Source organism: Oxyura jamaicensis, chromosome Z (assembly GCF_011077185.1).
Source record: "Oxyura jamaicensis isolate SHBP4307 breed ruddy duck chromosome Z, BPBGC_Ojam_1.0, whole genome shotgun sequence".
Lineage (NCBI taxonomy): Eukaryota > Metazoa > Chordata > Aves > Anseriformes > Anatidae > Oxyura > Oxyura jamaicensis.
The window spans coordinates 81,166,280-81,193,234 of record NC_048926.1 but is presented as its reverse complement, the minus strand read 5'-3'; the positions used below and the strand labels follow the sequence as shown (position 1 = coordinate 81,193,234).

Here is a 26,955-nt window from a genome sequence, read left to right as displayed (position 1 = left end):
GCATGGTGTTCCCTTGTAAGATATTTATGAACACTTGCCCTCTTAATCATGAAACCGAAGGCTAAGTGCTTTCTGCACTCGAGAATTTCATGTAATGTCCTTACAGTATTTGTTTAAGATGATAGGAAGGAGGAACCCCTTTCTGCATCACAAAGGAGTCAGTTGTCTTTCCTTTTTGCATAATAATATATGGTCTAGTCTGGTTCCAAAGGAAGAGGAAGATTTATTTTCCACTGTGTGATTGCATTTTGTTACGATTCCCAACGCAGTTGTCTCCATCAGGTTTTTTAATGACATTATTGATACATCATCTTTACAGAAGAGATGGTAGAACCTACTAGGGTTCTCTGTTAATCATCTTGAATCATACCACATGGCATTACCTTAGCATATACTGACTAACACTGTAGAGGCAGTTTAACTTCGCCACAAACTACATGATATTTCTTTCATGAGCTACGAGATCAAAGACTTAGTTGCCCTATGATCAGGAACTTCAGACTATGGTTTAAGAGCATCACTTACAAAGTCCTTGAGAAGAAGGAAGCTCATTTCATTATAACTACTTATTTATTTTCCTTTCTTCTCCAGTGGCAATGCAAAGGCATTATGGAGAAATGTTCTTTAAAAATGCCACTTTCTTCTGCACTTTTGTTGCTTTTGTAGCATCACAGCTGTGACTTGCACTTTCTCTATAGAAATAAAGATGCAACAGCTGATAACTGTATCAAGTGAGACAGAACTGGTTAGAAGAGATGACAGAAAGGATGCTCTGGGAAGATAAAGGTTTCCTCTGATCAAGCAGTTGAGAAAAAATAAGTTTTATATGGCTTCTAAATTACATAAGAATTTCCTTTCTTTAAAAATAAAAATCTGGCTTCCTTGTTAGTTATAGAACTGCAAGTCAGTAAGGCATAAGGTTTATTTTTGTACAATAATTTTGATTACGATTAACTAGGTCCATATACCAGTCAATATTTGTACGTTAATATACTCTTCTACAGATGTCTTTCCTACCTCTTACTGACAGTGTGTGATAGTGAATACATCCTAAATGATAAATAATTTTGTACTTTAGTGCAGAAAGCTAGCTAATAATCAGTTATGAGTTCTGATCTGATTTCGAGGTGGCAGTTAACTAGAAGTAAAGACATATTCAAGACTAAACGCTTCATTTAAAAAGACTAATTTATTTTATTTTCCTCCTTTAAGATGCTTTGATAGCAATCTTTTGACATTTTCTGTGATAAAAGACAATGAAGGTCCGATCTGATACAGACCTAACATGGTACAATCACTCTACTGCTGAGTAACAAAATTGTGCTCTTGCTAGCTGTCCTGAAGGAGAAAAATGCAATAAGCTTTTAAAACTCTTACTCTTCCCTGGGAAGGAAAACAAAATAAGAAGGCAAGGAGGAGGAAGATGTCTTACCATGAACATGAGTGATCACGGATACCCAGTTGTCAGCTCAAACTACTAATGCTAAAACTCTCCTGTGTTAGAAAGCATAACTGCCTTGCTGTGAAACTTGAGACACCATCTAGCAGAGGCATATACCTCTGCATTTTTAAAACTGATTTTATGAATTTGTCAAAGATGGTCTTTTACTGCCTTGGTTTATTCCAATTAGTTACCAACTAATTGGAATAATTTAAAGCACCTTTGTTAGTCTTAAATTATGCTTGCATATGAGAAAAGCAATTTGAGGTATTATAAGCAATATCTAACATGAGGCTTTGGATGGGAAGCATCTTGGTTATTGTTTTTTTGTTTTGTTTTGTTTTGTTTTTGTTTTTTTATAGCTGGTAACACTTCAAAACCTGATTGCAACTTTAAATGAGTCAAAATACTAAGAAGCAATAGACATCCACATGATTAGGGAGACTGCTGTGTCTATGTGAAGAAAATATATTAAAATGTATCATGGTTTGATTAATCCACATAAACTTCAAGTACAATCCTAATTATACAATACCGTGCCTCATCTGAAAAATCAATTACTTTTAAACCGGTATATGTGAAGCAGTGAGTAATATTATCACCCTCTACTTTGAAGGCAAGCCAACAGAGAGGAAAATTATTACAGATCACATCTTTTGCAGAAGCTTATTTGCCTTGAACATATTTCCTGTTGTCAAATGCTAACCTTTCTTAGACTGTCACCGATGTAGTTGAATATAAAGTTGTCTTCCTCAAAAGTCTGGTTTATATTACATTCTAACAGCAACCATTTGGTCAATTGTAGAAAAGTAAAATGATCTTGAAAGAGATCCTATGAGATCTACTGAAATGAAATATTTTGTATAATCTTTTTTTTTTTTTTTTAAATGCAGTTTATTGTTAGCTTATGACATGCAATTGTCACCTTTGCATGCAGTTTTTTCTTCGAGTTGGAAGTGCTGGCTTCTTTAAACACAATTACAGTTGTTGGTTTGCTAATCCTGTGAGTCAATCTACGCTAAACAAGAAGCTTATATGAAACCCTTGGCAGCTTCAGTGAAAATTAAAAAGCATGCTTTACTGTAGAGATTGTCAAGAGTGGAAATAATATTTGTCCAGTCGGACAGCTTGCTTTTGTAGTCGCTAAATGAAAGTTGAGATTCTGTCTCTTCCTTGAAAGCTTCTGTGTCAAGAAGGTAATTTGGACTGTTTGTGGTTTGACAGGGATTATTAAAATCAGATGAAGTGAAGGGAAGGAAGTGTGAGAAAGCAAAATTGACAGTGACACTCTCTATTATTTGCAGCTTGGATCATGATGACTATGTTGATACGATAGATTCTAAATGTTAGGTTCACTGTTGGGATATGTTAAGCAGCAAACACAGTTAAATGCAGTTATAGATGATTTTTCTGACTTAACACAAAGCCATTCAGCACTTGTTATCTTTGGGGAATTTTGGGGCGGGGAGGGGTGGGGGATGCGTAGAACACATAGCAGAAAAAGAGACTAGAGGGGCAAACGGAAAGAAACAGCAGGAGGTACCAGAGAGAATTTATTTTTATTTTTTCCTTTGTGATTTGATTTAGGCAACAAAACACTATCCTTCCTATGAGTTCATACAGTTTGCTGATATGCTTCATAGGGAATAAAACTGAGGACTAAGAACTGATAGAACACGTCATAAGATTTATTTTCTGGTCCCTGGAATTTTGGTAGGAATTTTCTTAGCATTTGAGCTTGCTTTATGCAAGACTACAGGTCTTAAAGACTGCTGTTTCATATCAATTTTTCATGACCTGCATCATGCATGTTATTTTTAAATAGTGATCTTTTCTGCCACTTGGAGATAAATAATTTAAAAACTTAAATTATTGCAATATTCATATAGCTGAATTTTTAATTGCTGAAGATACATTAGCTGCACACTGTATGCATCTTTTAGTGTCTAGTGAATATACAATGTATTATTTAATTTTAATCCTTTGTTTTATCTCTGGGTTGTATAGGTAAACTTTCAATTTTCGAGAAGGCAAGTCAGTGCAAAAATAAAACATCTGATTAATCAAGTTTCAAGGTTGCTCTCATTTCTATGTGGTTTGCTTTCTCTTTTCCAGTGTGAGAACTTTGTGAAAAACTCAGTTTTGGGCCAGTATTCAGTGTGGAGTCTTACCAATTTAATAGGAAATTAGAGAACTGAAAGGAAAACAGGTGACACATAAAAGCCTTTGCTGTTATTTAGCACAGCCATAGCTTCATATCTTTCAAACAACTTTGTGGCTAAAAATGAAATGTTTGAAGAGTTAAACCATGCCAATATAGCAAGGCCCGTCTCTCATCTTCACCTATCTTCACAGTGTAGTGATGCATATTAGCATTCGGAGTGATTCATCTCCCAGAACAAAAGGGGTTAGAGAGCAGAGTGACTGAGGGAAAGGAGGTTACAGAGATTTGTTTGCAGAGTTTCAAGATAAAGACTGCCATGAGATCAGAGGGTGCTGTGGAACACCAAGTGAGGACACTGGTAAAGGAGGTGCGCCTATAAAGGAGCACACAGAACTTGCAACTGAGAGAAGGGAGCAAAACCCTGGTGTACGCTAGAGGAGAAAACGTGAGTCACAACCAACCCCCCTGACACCCACCCTGAAACAGAGGAAGATTGAAAATGTGTGCACAGGGCAATCTTGGAGGGAGGCAGAAGACATGAAATGTGTGGTTCTGCAGTTGCAGAAGCCTGAACTGTCGAAAAGTTAGGTTAGCATTACAGTTTTCTTTTTTTGCTGGGCATACTACCTACACGCCTTAGATACACCCTCATTTCTGATTGATGCCAGGCATAGTGAAAGACAGTCCTTCAGCTGAAGATCTCAAAACCTGAACAGGACAAAGGAAAGGGAGAGGAGGAAAAGGCTGTTCCTGTTTTAATCAAATCTAAAGAATAGGAATATATAATTAACCCAACTCCTGTGCTATATATGAAGTATGTAGCTGAAATAGGAATGGAACTATGCTCACTAGAGAATAACACTTGCGACTGAATATTTGTGCGCATATATTCATGATTTAGGGAACTAGAAGATTTCTGTGCTGGTAGTATAGAAGGCCAATGAATCAGGCAAGTTTCACACTTTACTATTTTGACATTGATAAACAATACATGTAGTTCTTAATTGTTACCAATCATTATCACACAAGATTAAAGCAGTCCTTAAGAGGTTTATCCTAAATTGACTGTCAGTTTACAATACCACAGAGCTGATACAGCATAGCTACCGTTGATAGCTTACACAAATTACAGAATACCTAATTAGAAGAACAATCAAAGTTCAGGCTCCAGGTTTTGTAGAAGTACTACTCCATGTTAGTTAGAAATTGCAGGGGGGGGGGAAAGCTGCCCTTCCTAATTGTGCAGCTTTAGCATGTTACTCTGCCAAATGCTCATAGTTTGGAATGTGTCACGATTCTGCTGGACTCCACCTCTGTCCCCTGTTCTCTAGCATTCCTAGGAGGGGCAGTTAATTGGATCAAGCTACATTTTCTAATGTCTGTCTGTAAAATTATTTTAATGGCCCGTGAGCGAGAAATAACAAACTCAAAACTTAGCATTTCAGTAATTACGGTGCTTCAGCTACAAAAGGTGAGATACTTGTTCAGAGACTGAGAACAGAGTAGACAAGAGCAGATGCTGCTGGCATAAAGTACATTAATTTGTTTGCTTGGTTCCAGAGTGAATTTCAGATTCATCACAGAATCGCAGAATGGTTTGGGTTGGAAGGGACCTTACAGTGCACCCAGTTCCAACCCCTGCCATGGGGGGACACCTCCCACCAGACCAGGTTGGACAAGGCCCCCTCCAGCCTGGCCTTGAACAACTCCAGGGATGGGGCAGCCACAGCTTCTCTGGGCTGCCTGTTCCAGTGCCTCACCACCCTCAGAGCAGAGAAGTCCTTCCTAATATCTAATATAAATCTCCCCTCTCTCAGTTTAAATCCATTATATATGTATAATCCATTTTTAGTGCAGGACTTTCAGTTGTGGGAAAAGAGTCTGTTGAATTAAAAAATAAATAAATAAATAAAAGTTTTATTTTTTTTAAAAAGGAAAGCACAATGTAGTGCTAGTATTTGTGAAATAAAGGTCAGCAAAGATTTTGGTGAGCCTCTACAGTGGCCACACTGAGCAGAATCTAGCACGCAGAGTGATTAGAAACACTTTTTCTTGATTTCCAAGGACTACTCTTGGTTTCTGTCAGCATTTTGCATGATGGAGTGATTTGATAGTCTGTGGTGGCTTTTGTTTCCAGAAACACCAGCGCGAGAAACCAATGCTTTATTATTATTTCATATGACATAACATATATTTGAGTGAAGTAACGTGTTCAACTCCTGCCTCCTTGTGATACCAGCTGTTACAAGCTTGCTGAAATAGAACTGGACAAAAAATAACATAAGCAGATGATTTATTTTTTTTTTTTTTAAAGTGAAGGCATTATATAAAATAAGCATTTTTGGTACTTTTCAAACTTGTTGGTAGGCTGTCAAAAATAAAATAAATTTCCACATTTCATAAGTCAAGCAAATGAAATTGAGCAAAAATTATGTGACAAACATCAGCATTTTGTGGTTTTCTCTCCTAAATATCATTGTCCCGTCATAATTATACCAGGGATGATCTGCCACTTATTTGTGTAGCAGGGACTTCCATATCTGTTATAAGGATGTCGAGAAAAGATGGAGACCTACAGATTGCTTAGAACGGAGATTTGAAACACAGAGAAACTCTAAAAATGAATTAACTGAAAAGCATGATTCCAGTGTTGACTCATTAAGTTATATTCATCTGCAGTTCAAGGGATCATGAGGGATCATGAGTAGAAGCCTGAAACTAGGGGTGGTGTAAGTAAAATATGAGAAATAAATCTTTAAAACGACTGTCAAAATAAACAGCATACTTTTAAAGTAAGACAACAATGAGTATCTTGTATTAAGAAATGCTATTGATTAAAATGAGAGTAGAGTTTATTGTCAGTGAAGGGACTTAACTTCCAGAGGGGGGAAGTCCTTTGGCCTTTAACACAGACAGATCCCGAGTTTCCTTGTTTTCCTTGCTTACACCAACAGTGCAGGTTCTTAGGACATTTAATGGCTTGTTTTGGGAAGGAGTTGAATATTTTCTCTACCAGTACTTCCTGTTTGTCAAATCTTTTATTTCATCTTGATTGCAGTTACAAAGTGAACTTTATGTAGGCTTAACAAAAAGAACAGTACATTCTGTGCTTAATTCATATTTGGAGCTGGGAGGTTAAATAGACAAGGAGCTTGAGTTTCTAAATAAGGGAGGCATTAGTAGTTTGTTAAGAGCTGTCTTTTCTACTTCTGTAAAACTTTAGCTAAACTTTTCCATCCTTGTTCATGCCCTTGTGAGAATTCAGTTTTAGAAAGAAACTTACAACCGTATTTTCCAAAACTGAATAAGCCTACTAACTAAGTGGGTTTGAATAGCTTTCAGACTGGTCTGTGGTCCAGGAAGGCATGAAATGGAATGTGGAATCATAACTGTCTTCGTTCCTTAAATACTGGATTCTGTTATATCTGACTGAAAAAAAGAATACATGTTGTTTTTTAAAAAAAATCTTGAGATTCAGAAGTGATCTCTGGGTCATACAGCAGCTTTTCCAAATTACATATGCTAGCTTGATGTTTGGGAGGTAACAAATACCCTTTTCGAACCACTTACCGACATCTTTTTTGACCACCTCCTCTTTTGTAGGTACTATCTTATACAGAAAAGTTGTATTCCTTCTGCCTTTGTTGTGCTACTTAGCAAAGTCTTACTTTTACAAAGTCTTACTTTTACAAAGACTTACTTTTACTGTATATGTGTTCTCAAACAGAAGTAGACTTTTCTCTTCAGAAATGTGAATCAAAATAAGAAGTTTGCTCACTTAAGCTTGGTAATACTTAAAACTTTTGTTAATTTTTTTTTTTTTTAATTACACAACAAAGTCTGTAAAAAAGCACAGTAGTTTCTTGAGCAGAATTTACTGGTTTGTTAAAAACTCCCCCAACACAATATTTTCTTCTAATCAGCAGTTTGATCTGATTAGAGCACAAACATAACACAGGTATCTTTATGAAATCATCCAAAAAAGCCATCCGTGCTGCAAAATTTGTTTTCAGATCTTTAAACACTTCAAGAAATGCTTTGTAGTGTGTACGTGTGAGAAAGTATTTCTGAACTATTTGTTTGCTTTAATAACCTTTATAAAAACTATGTAAAAGTTCTTTTATAGTTCATCCTCTTTTTCTTTATTCTTATATTTTCCCTAGTATTGTACATCTGTTTCACAATGAATGCACTTTGAGCGTTCAGAAGGCCAGCACAGAAGCATCTGACAGCAATTTCTTATGATGATAATTCCCATACTTTTTATCTTTCGTGCCATGGCACCCATAGATTGGTGTCCTACTTATCTGTACTTGGCTAATGCACAGGTCTAAGTGTTTTGTGGTACATAAGAACAAAATGCTGTGCATGAAAACTGAGCTTTTGGGGATTGGCCTGCCTGTTTAGCTTGCTATATTCAATGGAGTTGCAGCCGGATATGAGGAACACAGCCAGTGACAAACAGGGTATAATTTAAAAGACTCCATAACTCTTGGGAATGCCAGCAACTAGTATGTATGGATACCTCTGTTAATATGGCAACACCTCCAGTGCAGACGCACTCTGCAGCGGGGCAGGGGGGATCAAGGCCACCTGAGGGAGGTGACGAGGTGTGCACGGAGCCAGCAGCGGTGTGTCGTTTATGTTGGGCTTCGTCACCATTTTGCAGCCACTGGCCAAGGCAGCCACCCCCTGAGGGTAAAACAGCGGGCCCTCGGAGCGCCGCCACCCAGGAGCACAGCGACTAGGACAGGCTTGCAGTTAGCGCAGGCAGGTTGTGCAGGGAGGATCCTCTCCTCCCTTTCCCACCTCCCTTTCTCTTCCTCTGGTCTCCTTTGGGAACTCTGCCTCTTATAATTTACCATGGTGGGCACTTGTCGCAGTGGCCTGGCCGAGGGAGCTGGCAGAGGTGATCGCCAAACCACTCTCTATCATCTTTGACAAGTCTTGGAGATCAGGAGAGGTGCCTGAAGACTGGAGGATAGCCAATGTCACTCTGGTCTTCAGGTCTTCACAAAGGGCAAGAAGGAGGATCTGGGAAACTACAGGCCTGTCAGTCTCACCTCTGTCCCTCCCTGGAGAGGTGTTGGAGCAGCTTGTTCTGGATGCCATCTCCAAGCAATTGGAAGAGAAGAATGTTATGAGGAGCAGTCAGCATGGATTCACCAAGGGGAAGTCGTGCTCGACCAACATCGTTGCCTTCTATGATGGCATCACCAGCTGGGTAGATGGGGGGAGAGCATTGGATGTCATCTACCTTGACTTCAGCAAGGCTTTTGATACTGTCTCCCACAACATCCTGCTGACCAAGCTGTGAAAGTGTGGGATAGAGGAGTGGACAGTGAGGTGGGTTGAGAACCGGCTGACTGGCCAAGCTCAGAGGGTGGTGATCGGTGGCTGGAGGCCTGTGACTAGTGGATCTTGTTCAACATCTTCATCGACAAACTTGATGAGGGAATAGTGTTCACCCTCAGCAACTACACCAATGATACAAAGCTGGGAGGAGTGCCCCACATGCCAGAAGGCTGTGCTGCCATTCAGCGAGACCTGGACAGGCTGGAGGGCTGGGCAGTAAGAAACCAGATGAGGTTTAACAAGAGCAAGTGTAGAGTCCTGCTCCTGGGAAAGAGCAACCACATGTATCAGTGCAGGCTGGGGGACGACATGCTGGAGGGGAGCTCTGAGGAGAAGGACCTGGAGGTCCTGGTGGACGACAGGTTGGCCATGAGCCAGCCGTGGGCCCTGGTGGCCAAGAGGGACAATGGTGTGCACTAAAAGGAGCGTGGCCAGCAGGTCAAGGGAGGTGATCCTCCCCCTCTACTCTGCCCTGGTCAGACCTCACCTGGAGTACTGTGCCCAGTTCTGGGCTCCCCGGTACAAAGAAGACAGGGACCTCCTGGAAAGAGTCCAGCGGAGGGCCACAAAGATGATACGGGGCCTGGAGCATCTTCCCTACGAGGAAAGGCTGAGAGACCTGGGTCTGTTCGGCCTGGAGAAAAGAAGACTGAGAGGGGATCTTATCAATGTTTACAAATATGTTAAGCATGGGAGACGGAGGGATTTGGCCAACCTCTTTTCAGTGGTTTATGGGGATAGGACAAGGGGCAATGGCCACAGAATGGAGCCCAGGAAGTTCCACCCCAACGTGTGAAAGAACTTCTTCACGGTGAGGGTGACGGAGCACTGGGACAGGCTGCCCAGGGAGGTTGTGGGGTCTCCTTCTCTGGAGATATTCAAGGCCCGTCTGAACACCTACCTGGGCAGCCTGCTCTAGGGAACCTGCTTTGCAAGGGGGGTTGGACCCGATGGTCTGTCGAGGTCCCTTCCAACCCCTACACTTCTGTGTGTCTGTGTGTGATTTGGTTATGAGGAGAGAAACAACATTTTTTATGAAACATTTTTCTAGAAAAATTATATTTATAAATATTTTTTTTTTGCAAAGCTTGTATGATTTATAGTATGGAATTTATTTTGTTTATAAAAGCGCTCTATTCCTTATGCAATACAGGAATTCTTGTTTGAAACTTGTAATATTTCTCTACAGTTATTTAGCACTGGAGATTTGAATAACGTGTAAGATCCCAAGCAGAAACTAGAGAATGAAGTATTTTACAAAGTAAATGCAAAAGTGCTTTGTGTGATGTAGCTAATCAGTCTTTGGTCAAAAGTTACTGCTAAAAAAGTAAGTTCTTCAAAAATACTGTATTAAAATTTTGAGATAAAATACTGTGATTAAAACAGCAAAGAGAACTGTTACATTTTTTAAATTAAAAATATAAATTAGTATAGCCTTAAGTAAAGAACTTCTCTGAGTACCTCACTTTCATCTTTAAAAAAAGAAAAAAAAAAAGGAAAAGAAAATGCCAGTAGCCAAATACTATTTCTTGAGAGAACAGAAGGTTGGATATTGAAAATAACCTGATGTGCTAAGTAGTAAATGAAACATTCACAATATAATCAGTAGTGCATTCACTATCATTGTAGGTGACAAAATACAATTTTTTAGGTACAATTTTCAGTAAGTTCTAAGAAATATTAACTAAAAGAGGTAAACATAAAAGCAACAGGACAAATCACAATGATATGCAACTTCCCTTCTTTCCTCCTTTTCCCCCCTCCTTTTTCCTCCCTTTCCTTTTCCTTCTTTCCTTTCTCCCTTCCTTTCCATCTTGCCTACTGATTAATTACAAAGATCTTGGAAAACGTATTTTGCAAAATACATCTAAGCTGAGGTATAAACACTGTATTTAATAACCATCTTTTGAAGTCAAAATTAAAGAAATACTGGTCTGTTTTGGTAACAAACTATTCATGAGCTAAACTAACAAATTGTGCAATCTAACTCTTCTGTTGTTCTTAAGAACTTATCTGCATGCCAAGTCCTTTGGCAAGCTTTAGAAATGTAGCATGATTGTTTCGTTTTCAGCACATGGAAAATGAGTAGCAACTTTTGTCCTAGAACTACAGGTTTTGATTCTGATAATTTATCCAAGCTTGCGTGGGATTTTCTTTAAGGAATAATATGTGTCCTTAATCAGATGACCGTTTCTATTTATTTTATTTTATTTTATTGTGTGTTATTTATTGTTTGTCATCCAGCATCAGTGATGACTTCTTGACTCAACCCGACTCTGGATTTAATAATACTCTGTGTCCTGAAATCCTACCTTGGGATTTTGCTCTGGCATGGTCCATATCCTTTCTGTCACCTGACCATTCTGAATCCACTAGCCGACATTTTCCAGGGGGGGCGTTCATGGCAGGAAATATCTTTCATGATTGTTTCAAAGCCCTGTCTTGGCTGTGCTGAGGTCTCCCCAGCTCCACTGGTCATCCATATTGCTTTGGAATACGGTTTGTTAGCACAGAACTTGCAGCTCAGGTTACTCGTGCATCCCAAGAAGTCAAAGGACTGCAGATGGACTCTCTCAAAAAAAAAAAAAAAAAAGCATCCTATGTGCAATTCAGTTCTCCCAGTACAATGCATTTATTTTCCTGCAGTTGGACAGCAGCAAGCCTTTTAGACCTGTGTCCTCATTTTTTTTGGTTAGGTAGTTTCCAGGTGCTTTATCTAGCCGTCCCTGCAGTCCCTGGCTAAGTAGATGCTTTTACCGCAAGCAAAAGCCACAAAATGTGTTCATTTCTTACTCACGCCTCCATCCAGTTACTTTTTGCAAAAAGTGTCTGGAGACTTTCTTACCTCCCCTGCTTCCTTAAATCTCCACCTAGCACAAATCAAAAACACTGTTATCTATGCGGAAGGTGTTAGCTGTAGTCACTGATTGCTAGAATCGGGATCCCACTTTGTGTCCTCCTCCTTCTAGGAGGACTGAGGCTTTTCATACATCTTTGTGAGGTAGCTACCTCATCCTTTCCCTGGCATTTAAGGACATCAGGTCATCACTTTCCACAACTGCATCTTTACTGAGGAATGCTTAATACCGTAATATTTTGCCTGGTTACAAATTCTAAGTTCAGCGGAGTCATTTACAGTGATTTCCTTCTGTATTTGTTGAATTATGTTCCCAAAACTTAGAGGAACTTAATTTTCTCTGAGGCTTTTCGACACCTTTGCAAAACTTGGGCTGAGATTGGTGAGAGGATGAGCCTGGGACAACATAGAGAGAGACAGATACACAGAGATAATGGTTGCACAAGCTCAGTTTTCTTTGGAAACTAGACTGAAAAGCAGGAACACAAAAAAGGTTGTTGAAGGATAGGATGAGAAAGCAATTAATGCATTAAATAGAAAAGAGTACATTAAAGAGTACATTAAAAAAAAAAAAGAGCAGGAAATAGCCTTTTTTCCCCTGCATTCCACATATATGTGTGTTAAGAAAGAAAAAGCTATGGACAGTGAGGAGGAAGACGTTATAGGTCAGATATCATTGTTGTCATTTATGCTACAGTGAAAAGCCTTTTTCTGAGAGAAAAGTGAAACAGATGTCTTTATGATTATTCACTCTGGCTTTGTCCACTGTCCTCTTACGGATTGTACATAACAAAATTCTGTCAGCCAAAAGTACTTTGTGTCTCTCCTGGGCTCCATTGTGAATTTGGTGACTTACCTGAAGTAAGAGCAGCATAGGTTTCTTACGAATTCAAAGATGGGAATTGCATCTTTAAGACAAATCTGATTTAATTTACAGGTTGCTCTGAAGGTTTGGATGAGAAAGTGACTAAGTAGCTTGGTGTCTCCGTTGTATAATCCTAAATATTGAGCATGGGGAAAGCAAGTAGATGCGTTTTGCTCCAAAATGACTTTATCTTGTAAGCTTGTAGATGCCTAACGTTCTAGATAGTGTGTGTTTCAGTATGCATACTCCACTGTGTAAAAGATAAAAGGAAATAGAGTGTCATTACTTTATTTATCTATTTATTTTTAAGGGAAAGAGAAGCTTGATGGCTTTATGAAGCTGAAAATCATAGATGAATGGGAAGCAGTTGTGAATTCATTACCCTTACTGACATATTCAGCATGACATGAAACCTTTGCACGTCATGTCAGTGAAAATTAATTCAAAGTTTTGATTTAAGAAATGAAAGAAGGAAAAAAAAAAAAAAGAAACAAGAACATTTAATGGACACCTCGTGTCCTGTTGTCAGTAACACCTTTTGTATGATTATGTGTAGAATGTATTAAGAAGCTTTGATAATATTTTTTGGGAAAAGAAATAACCCATAATACCTCTACTACTAAGCAAGCCCCTAAGGTCATCTCTATAAACTTGGACCCACCTAAGAGGCATGTCTATGGAGTGTTCCTGTATTTCATTTTTATAAAATTGGCATTTTTCAAACTCTTTTAAACTTTTAAATTGAGAAGTAATGGAAGAAAGTAGAATGTCCAGGAGTGAACGGACTGAAATGCAGCCAACCTTTCAAAAGCTGTGGTCACAGACTTTTTTTTGTAGTCCTTTTTAAATATAATACTTTCATTGGAAGGCTATTTATTCCCTGATAACATTCTAACAACTCTGTATCTGATCTACCGAACTGTAAGACCTCAAAGGTCTTGAAATTTCTTTCCTTTAAATACCATTGTCCTCAAAGAGTATTGCTCCAGGATGAAGGATTTTCCAATAAACAAGAGGAGAAAAGGCTTCTGGGGTAAGTATAGAAATATCTATTATGTATTTGCAGGTTTTTAATTGAAAATGGTATATGTGAGGTTCTTTACAGGTGTGTTAAAAGATTAGTTCAGTAGGTACATTTCTTTTAAACCATTAATGGCAAGCAAGATTGGAAGGCTATAGCAGGTCTATTTTAGAGTATAGTTCTGGGGGATTTGGGGGTTTATGAAGCATTACCTCTTCTTTCTTTCTTTGTACATGACAGAAAGTGAGAAAGCTCACATATTATCCCTAAATAGCATTTCCTATTGCCATAGGTGAAAAGACAGTTCTGCAATAGATGCACCATTAGTCTCACATACAGGAGATTTCTTACCTTTTTGTCCTTCAGGAAAAACAAACAAACAAAAAAACTGCAATGCCGCGCAATGTTTCTGGGTAAACTATTGGTCTCAGATATTTTCTCATACTGTTATGTAAAAGTTAGTCAGTAGTTACGATCCTGAGCAATCGGTGTGGAAAATAAATGAAATACCATGTGCTATTTTGAAATTACTCTAGTTATTGTGTGTTTTCTTGGCAGATAACATTAATAATAAAAAAGATGATAAGAAAACATACATAGAAAATATTTGTACTTAGATTTCTAAAAATCCCTTTTCTATACATTAGTGATTACTTTAGTCTACCGATCAGTAATTATTTTTGTAATTGAAAATAGTTTCTGAAACACTCATCATCCATAAAGCATATGCATTTGACGATGAGATTGATTGATGCAACTTCAATCACAGTGGCAGGAGGATTTTAAGCTGCATTTCTGTGCATATGGCAATAGCAGAAAAGCGGACTATCGAATTTTTTGGGAAAGGCCTTAAGCCATTTCTGAAGAAGAAAACATTGCACCAGGTTTACTCTTATTTTTAAATTTATTACGTATAATAGAACTACGGTCATGAAAATGAATTACACGAGGTCATGAAAATGAATTATACGAGGAGTGGCATCTTGCAGCCTTCTTTATCTTTACGAATGGATAGCTTGTTGATAGACGGTGAATCTTTGATATTGTACACGGTGGGACTCCAGCTACAGGGTACCCAGCTGGGAGATGCTATAAGACCGTTCCACTCAAGAGCTCCACTCAGAAGATGGCCGTTTCTTCTTTTCTGTTGGTTATGAAATCACGTTACGCTTTATCACTTTTGTTTTCTGACATAACTCCTCAGGAGGTTCTTTGCAACTCCAGATGGCATGTTCCTCTTTGGAATCCACTGCCTTTGGCCACCAGTGTTTGATTAAGTTTATGTAAACGAGGATTATGTCTTTGAGCATCTCTTACCGGTCCTGAGTAGGAGGAAATCTAAGAAAGCATGGCTGATTCCTTCGCTTTGTATTCTCAGCAACTTGCTGTGAGAAGCCCAAAGAATGCAGGTGAGGTGGGAAGGAGAACTCATAGATCTTAGTTTTAAGTTCTTGCACATACAGAATTCTAGAAAACAGCACAAAGCTTCATAGGTTGAAGAACCCACAAATAACGGCGTACCACATTTGTCAGAAATGCACATTAACTGATTCTTAGAATAGGAAGATTTCTACAAGAGCAACATATCTAGTCTGTTTTCAAGGCTTTGGGCAGTAATGATCATTTTATGGCTGCATGAGATTGGAGAACTGCAATCTAATATTACTGCTTTAGGTACAAGCCAAAGTGAGGACTGTGTTTCTTCGGTTCCACTTAGTGGAATATATCTTATGCCCACTTTGGGGGAATTTGCTGTCTTTTATAAGGGCAGAGTTGTAGGCAGAATGTGCCGAATATGGTTGCAAATTTAATTATAGATCCTGAGAATATTTCCTTGAAAAATGCAAGGGAAAATGTATTATATGTATGGTGAGTAATAACTAAAGAATATAAAATTAACATTTAAATATAAAATGTCTTCAGGGGGAACGTTATAAAATGTTTTTACTAAAACTTGTGTCAAAATTATTCGTGGCATTCCAAATATTATTTAAATACTACCCTCATGAAGACTATTTTTGGTATGCATTGAATATATATATATATATATATATACACATATATATATATATTTTTTTCTGGAACTAGATGTTATTATTTTTGTAAAAGCTGTGTGTGTTTCAGGAAAGCCTGGGAAATGGGTGAATATATAGGGCAATTGCAAAATTTAAATAGGCATCTTCTGTACCTGACAATTAACAGAACCAAAAAAGGGTTGCGTTATTTTATAGACAGAAATTTTAATTTCTTTACTTTTTTTTTAGCAGTCTTTATTTTAGACAGTGATACAATTTTTGAAAGGATTTTTCCCACGGAAGGTTGGGTAAAAAGCTTTTACTGTATCAGAGCAGAGCTCTAGAAATTATGATTTTTGAATTTATTTCTTGTGTAAACCCTATGTGGTTTCCAAAAAATGTTAAATATTCAGAGATGCAGAGTCCGGAACAGTAGGAATTTCGCAATGAATGTTATCTCAAGCCACTGCCATCCCTATCTCTGCCTGCTGTGTGATCGCAGATGACATCTTATGTGTAGTAAAGCACCTGGGAACAGTTGCGCAACTAAATGCAGATAAGGGAAGTCATTGTTAAGACGATACTTCGGAACATAAGCTCAGTGATGAAAAATCTTGTCAATTCTCTCATCCCCTCTAGTTTCACAGAGATGTTAGAGCAATAAAAAGATATCACCTGTAAGATAAGAAGTATCAAAAAAAAAAAAAATAGATTTGGCTAGCTCTGTGTGTATACAGTGCTGCACTTTGGAATGTCCACGTTTACAAATCACTGGTACACTGACATCCTCTTCTTAAAGTAATGCTAATGGTAATCGTTTTATTTTATTTTCCTGGATATGTGTGGGATAAGATCACTAGGTGTAAAATCACGTAACGTGAAAGTAAGCTTTCAGATATTTGGATTGTCTGTTACAGTCCAAAAAGTTTGATCACCATGGTGCTTAGGTTGCATTTACACAAAGAATTTTGTGCTGAAGTGCAGGGTGTTATAATTTGAAAAAAAAATGTTGCTGAATGCGTATGTGTATTGCGTAGTGGTTTCTAAATATTTTATATTTGTAAATTACTATTTAAATTCAAAATATAAATAGCTATTTAAAAGATACCTTGAAAAATACTAAGAATAGTATTTAAATTATTTGGAAAAAAAAAAGTGTCCTTTAGAGGAGCTAAAATAATAGATGGACATTAAGTGAATGAAATTCATGGCAGGTCTTGATTTCTTGTTTAACTCTTTGACTGACTTTTTAAAGACCAAATGGCAGAGTTGTAGAATAATTAGATTCAGCTTACACAAATCCTGATTTAAAAATCACTGATTTTAATAAAGCAATAGCAGCCTACCTGGTGTTTGTTGTTGTTGTTTGTTTGCTTGCTTTTTTTTTTTTTTTTTTTCCACTGAAGGGGATTGTGCTGGTTGTGGTAAATAACCAAAGTTATGATACAATCAAAATATTCTTTCCATGGTGAAACACAAAGGTAAATTATCATATCCAAACTGAAGACTTTTTTTTCTTATCCTTCCTATTAAACACAAACAGTATTTAATTCCTTACCTTTGTCAAACTACTTATGTTAAAATTATTTGAAATTCATTTAATTAAGATCGTTAATTTTCAGTCTGCTTAAATAAATGTGTTAAATAATGTGTCATGTTCTGGCCTTACCAGCATAGCAATACAGGGAATTAAAGACCTTTTATCAGAGTAAGCATCATATACTTGGTGTGACAGCCCGTAAATAGTTGGTTCCATTACATATCTGCCAGTGCTTAAGTAGTAGATTGTGCTAAGGTTTCCATCATTTCGTACACACTAGGGTGTGTAGAGAAGCCTACCTCTGGATTTTATTGACACCTTAATGGTTAGTTTTGTCTTCTTGCTGAAGACCTGCTGTTCATTTGGCTCAGCTGGATGCTCAAAGGCAAGTGGGGCAGTCTCTCTTTGGATCTTTATGTTGTGAAATGGTGTACTTCCTAAAACTTCTCAGTTTAAGTAGAGGTTGCATAAATGTGTTCAAGGTTTCTTGTGAAAGCACTAGAAGGTTTTAAGTTTACTTGGAGGATTAACACCAAGTCTGTCTTTACGCTTAGTGCTTCAGTTCTGCTCTGATTTCCTTCAACACACAGGTACTATTTTTATTTTCTCTGCAAAAGGGCCTAAAGGACCCAACTAATTAATTTTCCATTACACTAGGCAATTGATTTCAGAGGAAATTCCAGGCCAACTGAACTTTAAATTTGTATTTATTTTGTATTTTTTTACCCTGCAGGTCACATGTAACTATAACCAAAAAATTGGTGGTTGATTCTGTCCAGTGGTATCTGAAACCCACTGAAGTCAAAACGAGAATCTTAACCGCCTGAAGTGCTGTAGAGAAATTAAGGAGTAACAGTGCCAAGTATTTATCAATAAATAGCACTGTCAACACTTAGAAAGTTGCTAGAAATGTTGGAATGGATTTCCATGCTGTTAAAGTGACTTACTTAGTAATGTTTTACCCAGGGTAATGAAAGACTAATGATTTGTATTTAAAAAGAATAGGGTTTATTCTGGGACTGGGAGATCCACAGCTGCATATCTAACTTACAATATGTTAGACTATGAATCTATAGTTAGATATTGTGATTTAGGCAGGTATGCAGGTATGCTGTACGTGTATATTCATTTAGTGAAAATGCCTGCACAAAAATCTACCTCAGTTTTAGGTCCACGTGCTTGTGACAAACTATTTGTCTGAGAACAAATGTTTATTACTTTAAATATAATCCTTACAAACTGGAAATTAATCCTAGAAATTCCTTTAAATTTCTATGTATTTCTGTAATGGAAGGGTTTTCACAACAATAATGTTTATTCTCAGAATGAGAAAATACCTGATCTGAACTAATTATCATTTTATTTAGGACTTCTATGAAAAGATTGCTTCCTTTTCATTGACACTGAAATAAAAAACTCGCACAAAGCAGTGAAAAGCACTCCTGAAGTGGTTAAAAAAAAAAAAAAAAAAAAAGTGACAAGTATGTATTTGAAAAGAAATTTTCAAATTATGTATGAATTTGAAAGAAAAAAAAAAAAGTATCAATCTGTTACATCAACCTGAATCTTCCGTAATGTTTTTACAAATACACTGTCCCTGATAAAAATCAACTCTTAATGTTAGGTTTGTTAGAGGTGCCGTATTGTTACAGTGAAGTTAAATCATGCTGGTACTAAAAATAAAAACATTTAAATGTTAAATTTAAAACTAGAGGTGGGTTAAAATAAGAAAGCTATTTCTTGTTGAGCTACATGTACATAGGTTACCTTTCCTGAGTAGCTACCAAAAGAGAGTGACTGCTACATCATTCAAGTGGTGATCGGTGGCCCTCTAATATATTTTGATAAGAACTGTAGCTCTTACCGTTGTGCTACACCTGAATCCAGTTCTGTGAGATCAATTGCCTCGGAACACATAATATTTCCCTGTAAGAGTTAATACAAAACCAATAGAACGATGCTATTGATGCAGCTATTGTTAAGTTATTTACATTTGCAGAAGCAGTGCATTGTTAAATCTGAAACACTTTGAAAGAATTAGGAGTACGAAAGACAGTTTTTTCCCCTGTAACATTACAAGTAATAAAAATGTGAAGACACGGGTTCCTCTCTTAACAAAAATCACTTTTCCACCATCTCAGGAGGGCTTCGCCGTGCTGGCTGTCAGTTAGCAGCCACGACTCCCCTAGGAGAAGGGGATAACCCCCGTGGCGGAGCAGAGCAGGCGGTGGTCTGCTTCGGCGGGGCCCACCAGGGCACCCAAGGAACAGTGGCGTCCCTGCTCAGTCTGAAGCAGTTTATGCCTCGAGGTACTTACGCCTTCCTTCTGCCACGTTTTCACTTTGCTTTTTGCTTCTTCTTGTGATAGTCTCGTATTACAGAAATATTTAGATTTCTGTGTGAAGGAGTTGCTGTTGACCATGTAAAACAGTACCTGGAAATTGGTTAATCAATTGCTTCTTTTTTCCCCACAAACCAAGACTGAGAAAAATAATTACCTTGTTTTGACAAGTGAACTGGGAAAGTATGACATAGAAGCCTTACAGAAATGCATACGTGAAAACTAGGCTGTCGTGTTTACAAGGTGATTTTTTTCATATGATGAATTTTTTAAACAGTAAGTGGTCTGTAAACTGTACTGGTATTTTTCTGTGAAACACAAGCTTATTTTGGCTGCCATGAAAGGAAAAAAAAATGAGGAACAAATATTAAATTTTGATTGCACAGCGATTTTATGAAAACTTTGCATCATTCAAATGCGTGTTTTTTTTTTTTTTTTTTCATTATATGTATCTATTGTACAGTACATTTTACACCAATCTTTGGCTGTTCTGGAAGAGTAATTCAATAAAAGATGGGTTTCATTTATAGGTGTTGAATAGAGTTAGTGTCACATTCTGTATAAACTCAAGTAATTCTTCAGAGAAAAGGGAATGGATTTGTGTGACCATGTCTGAATATAAATAGTATCATACACAAGTAAACAGCTTTATTTTCAGTACTCATTTTAGCTCTGTTTCATAAAGCACTGTTTAATCTTTTTGCATTTGTTGAGCAACTTAGTTGGCTCACTGTTTTTTTGCCAGAGTGGCTGACTGAAGTTTTTCAGCATTTGGGAGAACGCTTTTTAACTTCTACTTTTAATTACAGTGTCTTTAAATACAGCAACATCGGTTAAGATACTTTGAGTCTTATGTTCAAAGACCGATCCTCCCTCGATACATTACATGATGCACTTGGTTTGCATCCAGACATTTTAACCAGAAGGGTGACTGAATTTCAGCTACACTCCAGAATGCTGAGAAGTCTCGGAATTGTTATTTATGAAGGGGTATTCTTTAGCTTCTGAGAATTTAAGAAAATGATATAATAAATATTTCGTGGCTCTGTGTGTTTTATACTGTTCATTCAGATGTGCAAGATGTGCAAGGCTCTACAGGACCTTCAGGCTTTAACTTTTCTTTTTGAAAGACCAAACCCAGAATCAATGGTGACACTTCTGAAGAAATGGGCAGTTCTGCTATTTATAATTTTGTACTCATATTTGACCAAACGTACTATCTTGATCTTCAGTCTTAATGTCATGTGTATTTTGGAGCACGTGTTTGCAGAATGTTCACTTAGAATCCATCAGTTTATTTTTACAGTAGTGCTGCTAGGTAAATTCCACAAATGTGACCAGAAGAATTTCCCCAGGAAAAAAAAAAAAAAAGGAAAGAAAAAAAAGGGTAACATCTACCAGCAGCAACAAGGGTTAAAAAGTGTTATTCATGCCATCACTATTAAGATTCATGTAAGAAATGAGCAACTTTCTGCTCAGTTAAGGGTTTAGTCCTTTAGAGATCTTGATACTAAGTACAAAGAAACAGTGTTTGAGGAAAAAGTATCAGTCTTGATGGGTTTGCATTTGAATACTGGCAGAGTAGGCACTCGTGATCTGTTTTTCAATAAGGGTTGGTGGTACAGCAAGCATATTTTTTAGTGAAAATGTAGTGAGTCCCTATCCAAAAGATAATATGAACCACAATGACAGTGGTAATTGTGTGGTGTTTTCCATAACCTAAATTAGGCTTACAATGTAAATAAAGCTAATTCTGATTTTTCAAGATTTCATTGTTCAGAAAATTACGTATGCATTTTGTCATTTCTGTTATCACAGTTTGTACTCTAAAATATTAAAATAATCTTGGTTGGCCAACATAGTGCTTGTTTCATAAACTTTTATTGCTTGTAAGAAAAATGGTGAATGGTTAATTCATCATAATCTGTTGCCCAAATATTGCGCATATCTGAATAATAACATCTCTGCCTCAAGTTACTGCCGGAATATGAGTAGTGTTAATAAATAGTAGACATTAAATAGGCTAGTTATTAAAAACTTTCCAATTTTAAGTAATTTTTTCTTTAATTTTAGTACTAAGTCATCACTAGTTGTAAAACCAACTTCATTATTTCTCAAAAAATAGCGGCACTCTGCTAGTGCTTTGCTTATGATGTAGAGACTCCTGGGATTTAGTGTCTTATTAGGTTTGAGTAGACCAGTTGATTTGACTTAGGTTTTGGCAAAATAGGTATCAAGTAAGTCACTGAGAAAGACATCTCAAAAGCTTGATGTCTCTTGTTTTCAGGCACACTGAAGTGTTTTGATCTGAATTTTTTTAGGTTCTAGCTAACTGTGATGATGTGCTTCCATTCCAGAAAACAAAGTTACTACTCCAATTGAGATAAAATAACTGTTTCTTTAAAAAAGAAAAATGCAAGATATGAAATTTGTATCTTTTTTACAGGTATACTTCTCTATAGAACGGTACTGAGAAGCAGGCAAAAGGTTTGCTATTCAACACTGATTTTATAATTTCCTACACAAATACTTCCAGTAGTAATGTATGTAATTCATTATTTCAACATCTTGTAAAAGTTGATACTTACAGTCTGATTTTTTCCTTATTTAACTATTTTTATGTACTTACCTTGTATTTTACAGATTCTGAATATGGAGTGGGGAGGAGAGTATTCTCTCGATTCTTCCAATTTAGACTGTTTGTTGGATGTCCTTCCTGGAGAATCGGAGTTCCAACAAGTCCTTAATGATATTGATGAAAAAATAAAGAAGAATTCTTCCAGGTAAAGAGAGTTTTATTTGTACTCTAAATGTTAGCAAAAGTCATTACGTTTAGGAAGAAATACACCCTTTGTCTTCTTTCTTTTCTAGCTGTAGGTTAAAATTCTCATTATTTCCATAGTAATTCAACGTTACTGGTTGAGCATTTAACACATTTTAATGTCATCTAATATTTGTGCTCTGGTGTTTCTCTGCATGGTAATTTTAACATTTGAATCGTCTTAATCTTGGGAATTATTGTAGTAGTTGTGATAGCGGAAGAAAAAAACCATATATCATAGAATCACAGAATCATAGAATATCCTGAGTTGGAAGGGACCCTTAAGGATCATCAAGTCCAACTCTTGACACCGCACAGGTCTACCCAAAAGTTCAGACCATGTGACTAAGTTCACAGTCCAATCTCTTCTTAAATTCAGACAGGCTCGGTGCAGTGACAACTTCCCTGGGGAGCCTGTTCCAGTGTGCAACCACCCTCTCTGTGAAGAACCCCCTCCTGATGTCAAGCCTAAATTTCCCCTGCCTCAGCTTAACCCCGTTCCCGCGGGTCCTGTCACTGGTGTTAATGGAGAAAAGGTCTCCTGCCTCTCGACACCCCCTTACGAGGAAGTTGTAGACTGTGATGAGGTCTCCTCTCAGCCTCCTCTTCTCCAGGCTGAACAGGCCCAGTGACCTCAGCCGTTCTTCGTACGTCTTCCCCTCCAGGCCTGTCACCATCTTCGTAGCCCTCCTCTGGACACTCTCCAACAGTTTCATGTCCTTTTTATACTGTGGTGCCCAGACCTGCACACAGTACTCGAGGTGAGGCCGCACCAGCGCAGAGTAGAGCGGGACAATCACCTCCCTTGACCTACTAGCGATGCCGTGCTTGATGCACCCCAGGACACGGTTGGCCCTCCTGGCTGCCAGGGCACACTGCTGGCTCATATTCAACTTGCTGTCTACCACGACCCCCAGATCCCTCTCTTCTAGGCTGCTCTCCAGCGTCTCATCGCCCAGTCTGTACGTGCAGCCAGGGTTTCCCCGTCCCAGGTGCAGGACCCGGCACTTGCTCTTATTGAACTTCATGCGGTTGGTGATCGCCCAGCTCTCCAACCTATCCAGATCCCTCTGCAAGGCCTTTCCACCCTCATCCGAGTCCACGACTCCTCCAAGTTTGGTGTCATCAGCAAACTTGCTCAAAATACCTTCTATTCCTACATCCAGATCGTTTATAAAAACATGGAAGAGGACTGGCCCTAAAATGGAGCCTTGAGGCTTCCATTGCAGTTGTATTTTCTGTAGCTAAAATAATTTTTATTCACTAAGAGCTGCAGATTTTACAAAAAAGTAAAATTTGAACCCATGGTGTCCGTTAAACAGTTCTAACAAAAGCAGATAGAGCAAGTTAGTACAAATATTTCTTATAAAATTATTTTACCTCTTTCATTTATGCTGCAATACCAGATTTTCTAACTAGAATTTGGTTTGCAATTTATTTCATTGTCCATTTCTTTGCTACATGCTAGTTCACAAAAATCAATGCTTTGGAAACTGTGAAGGACTGAAAAAGTTATTTGTTGATGCCCACTGTCTGCATGAGTATGGGAAAATCACTTAAAGGTATTGTGCCTTTCTGCTTTGAAAAGTGGTGGTGCATTTGGTGGCTAAGCTCTTTTGGTACTTTAAAAATACGTTCTGGAGTATTTTAAATATTGTGAAAGATGCTCTTATGCAAATGGATTGTGTCCTTTATACATTCAGAGATATAACAAGAACCATCATCTTGTGTTAAATTTTGACAATGTTTGCCTTTAGATAGCAAAGCATGTTGTAGAGTCATGACCTCAAAGAATGTCCTGAATGACATTTGGTTTTTGATCATGTAATTTTAATGAAGGCCACATGTGTGAGAGGTCTTTGTCTGCTACCAGACAACTTCCTGAATAATGGAGGCAAATCTTTGCTGTACGTCACTGAAAACTGATTTAGGTCATCTCTGAATTACTGTTATATTCATTACGCCAAGCTGAGATTTTTTTTTAAGGTTTATTATTATTATTAATAATATTATCAATATCTCACTTTTCAGAATTTTGCTTAAAATCTTAGTGATTACAGATTTTTTTATAGTAGCTACCCAAAGGTAACGATGTTACTGAAGATCTGGGAGATATGTTTTGAGCTGTGGACCACTGCACAGTGCAATTTCATTTTACAACTTTCCAGCTGTTGATGGTAGTGGAATGCTGACACTTCCTTTGTTTGATGTCATAAAAGAGCCGAAGGTGTGTTTGGTGTATGGTGTTACGTATCTGGGAAAAACAGTGCCGGCATATTTAACAAGTATGTTAATACTTGTTAAAAACGCAAAATATTTGCGTTTTTAAGAATGCCCCTCTCATAGATTCAGTCCTACAAATTAGATGGGACTTTGCTTCTAAGTTTTGTAAGATCTGAAGGTTGTAAGTTCTGTAACTTGATTAGGGTGTGGTAGCACAGCAACACAAGTCAGGAAAAGCTTTGCATTTCTGTTGAATTGACACTTAAGCTAGTTTTTCAACTAATTTTCTCGGGGAAAGTCAGAAAGCCCTGTTGCTGCCAGGTGATATTTTGCTCCTGTAATATGTCAGTTTCAGAAATTGAGAGGAGTTTAAAAGAAGATGGACAGCAGCTGATGTGACTTTTAAATTAAAAACAGTCCTTTATTGCTAATATATTAGAGGTAGCATGGAATGAAATCATTTTCACGTTACCATTGATCTTTGTAAGTGGTATGATAAGAGCAGCTCTATGTGCTACAGTGATACAATTGGAATACAATCTATTTTTCATCAGATAGATTTATGATTTTATTATACCACAGAGAATAAACATAATAGTATACAGCATATATATATTTTTAAAAATAAAACATTGTGTAAAAAATTATGATCCAGAAGTGTGTAAATCACTTGAATGCTCATTTATTGCCTTCCAACTGAATAGCTTTTATAAAATTGTGTGACACAACAAATCAGATACGCTTTCCAGCTCTTGAATTACTTTCTGTATTTTTGAATTGTACCAATTCTATTTGACACTATAACAAAGGGAAAAAAAAAAAAAAAAAAGGCATCTGTGGGAAATTGTTTTATTTCTAAGTTTTAAGGCAATAAGTGGTTCATTCATTCACTATTATATAGCAGAGCTCTTATTAGACTTGAATGTGAACTTTATTTCTGCAGTAGTTTACACAGGGAGGTGAATATGAACTCTCTAAGCCATTGTCATTGCTGCCCAGTTCTGAGTGCAGTGGTAGTGTCGGGTTATTCTAAAACATGAAGCTGTATTCATAATTTCATTAGGACTGCCATTTGTCTCCGGTATTTCCCCTCACATTTGCTCTGACTTTAATCGTTCCTCAAAACTGAGCTGCTAGATTTTTTGTCTTCCAGTGTGGACGCCTAAGAGTTCATAACGGTTAATTTAGGAGTAATTCACAGAGCTAAACTTTTGAGTGATATTTACTACTACTAAGCAGAAAATAAGGCGAGTTTGTGTAGCTTAAATGTGATTGCAAGCTTTGTAGGCTCTTCAGCAGCTGATGATTTGTGTGCGCGTGCATGCGCGTGCATGTGCACTGTTGTCACTTCAGTGGGTGGCTGGCTGATTTTAGTGTCAATAGAGTGCCAACAGATGCTATGAGGCTGCAGGACATTGTGAGGTATTCTAGGTCTTCTTCAACAGAAGAATTATTCAGACTTCAGCAAAATTATTTACTAACAATTATATTTCTGTGATACACAGGAGACCGTATCTTTCTAGGGCTTTTTGCAGAGGCTTAATTTGACTTCACTCTGATAAACTTCAAGCTGACCCTCTGTCTAATTAACAGTAAATCAGTCATCTGGGAGTTTCATTGAAGGTCTTGTTTCAAGGGCTCCAGTGAGGTCAAGACTACTAAGTACTTGTAGCATTGCATCTTGTCCCATAACTGTTCATAGAAATTATCATCAGGACTTGAGTAAGTCCTTATAATCAGGACAAGATGCTTAACTTGCAGACTTCAGGATTATTTGGAAAGTGCCTTGACCAGGATGCCAGTATGATGCTTTCCAGTTCTCTGGGATGTTGTTTACAACTCTGCTGTTGTGCCTAGGAATACTTCCCACCATTAACACTTCACAGCAAAGGGACGGGAGTTTCAGACAAGGTGTTAAGCGCTGCTGTCTCATTGCATTTTTCTGTACCAGAATGGCAGTATGCAAGGGCTCATGTATTTTTAAATTGAGATGTGCTGCAAGGGCTGTCTTTCTCTCTATTTTTATTTTCTATTTTATTTTGAAGAAAATTGTGGCTTGTTCCTTTCGGGAATTTTCAGGTAGGAGCTACACCTCACTTGCTTCTTATTCAAAAGAATAGGCAAAGTCTTGGAATCTCCATCCTAAATCCCAAGTGGAGGTTGAATATTCACAAGAATTTTAACTACAGCCAACATGACAGGAAAAACATTGGTAATAGACACTTGGATTTAGTATTTATGAAAGGAAAGGAAAGGAAAGGAAAGGAAAGGAAAGGAAAGGAAAGGAAAGGAAAGGAAAGGAAAGGAAAGGA

The 26,955-nt window shown here is 37.5% G+C and overlaps 1 protein-coding gene across 7 annotated transcripts in view; it reads left to right on the top strand.

The window, feature by feature from the left end:
* Window positions 1-26,955, top strand: part of KIAA0825 (KIAA0825 ortholog) — a 252,687-nt gene that overhangs the window by 12,860 nt on the left and 212,872 nt on the right. For 5 of the 7 annotated variants that reach the window (XM_035310864.1, XM_035310863.1, XM_035310860.1 and 2 more), the window contains one exon: window positions 22,243-22,382. In XM_035310864.1, coding sequence (XP_035166755.1) covers window positions 22,252-22,382 — 131 coding nt within the window. In that variant the 5' untranslated portion in view covers window positions 22,243-22,251. Of the gene's footprint in view, window positions 1-3,028; window positions 3,155-22,242; window positions 22,383-26,955 lie in introns of all 7 variants that reach the window. The other 2 variants (XM_035310865.1, XM_035310866.1) reach the window with 1 other exon arrangement.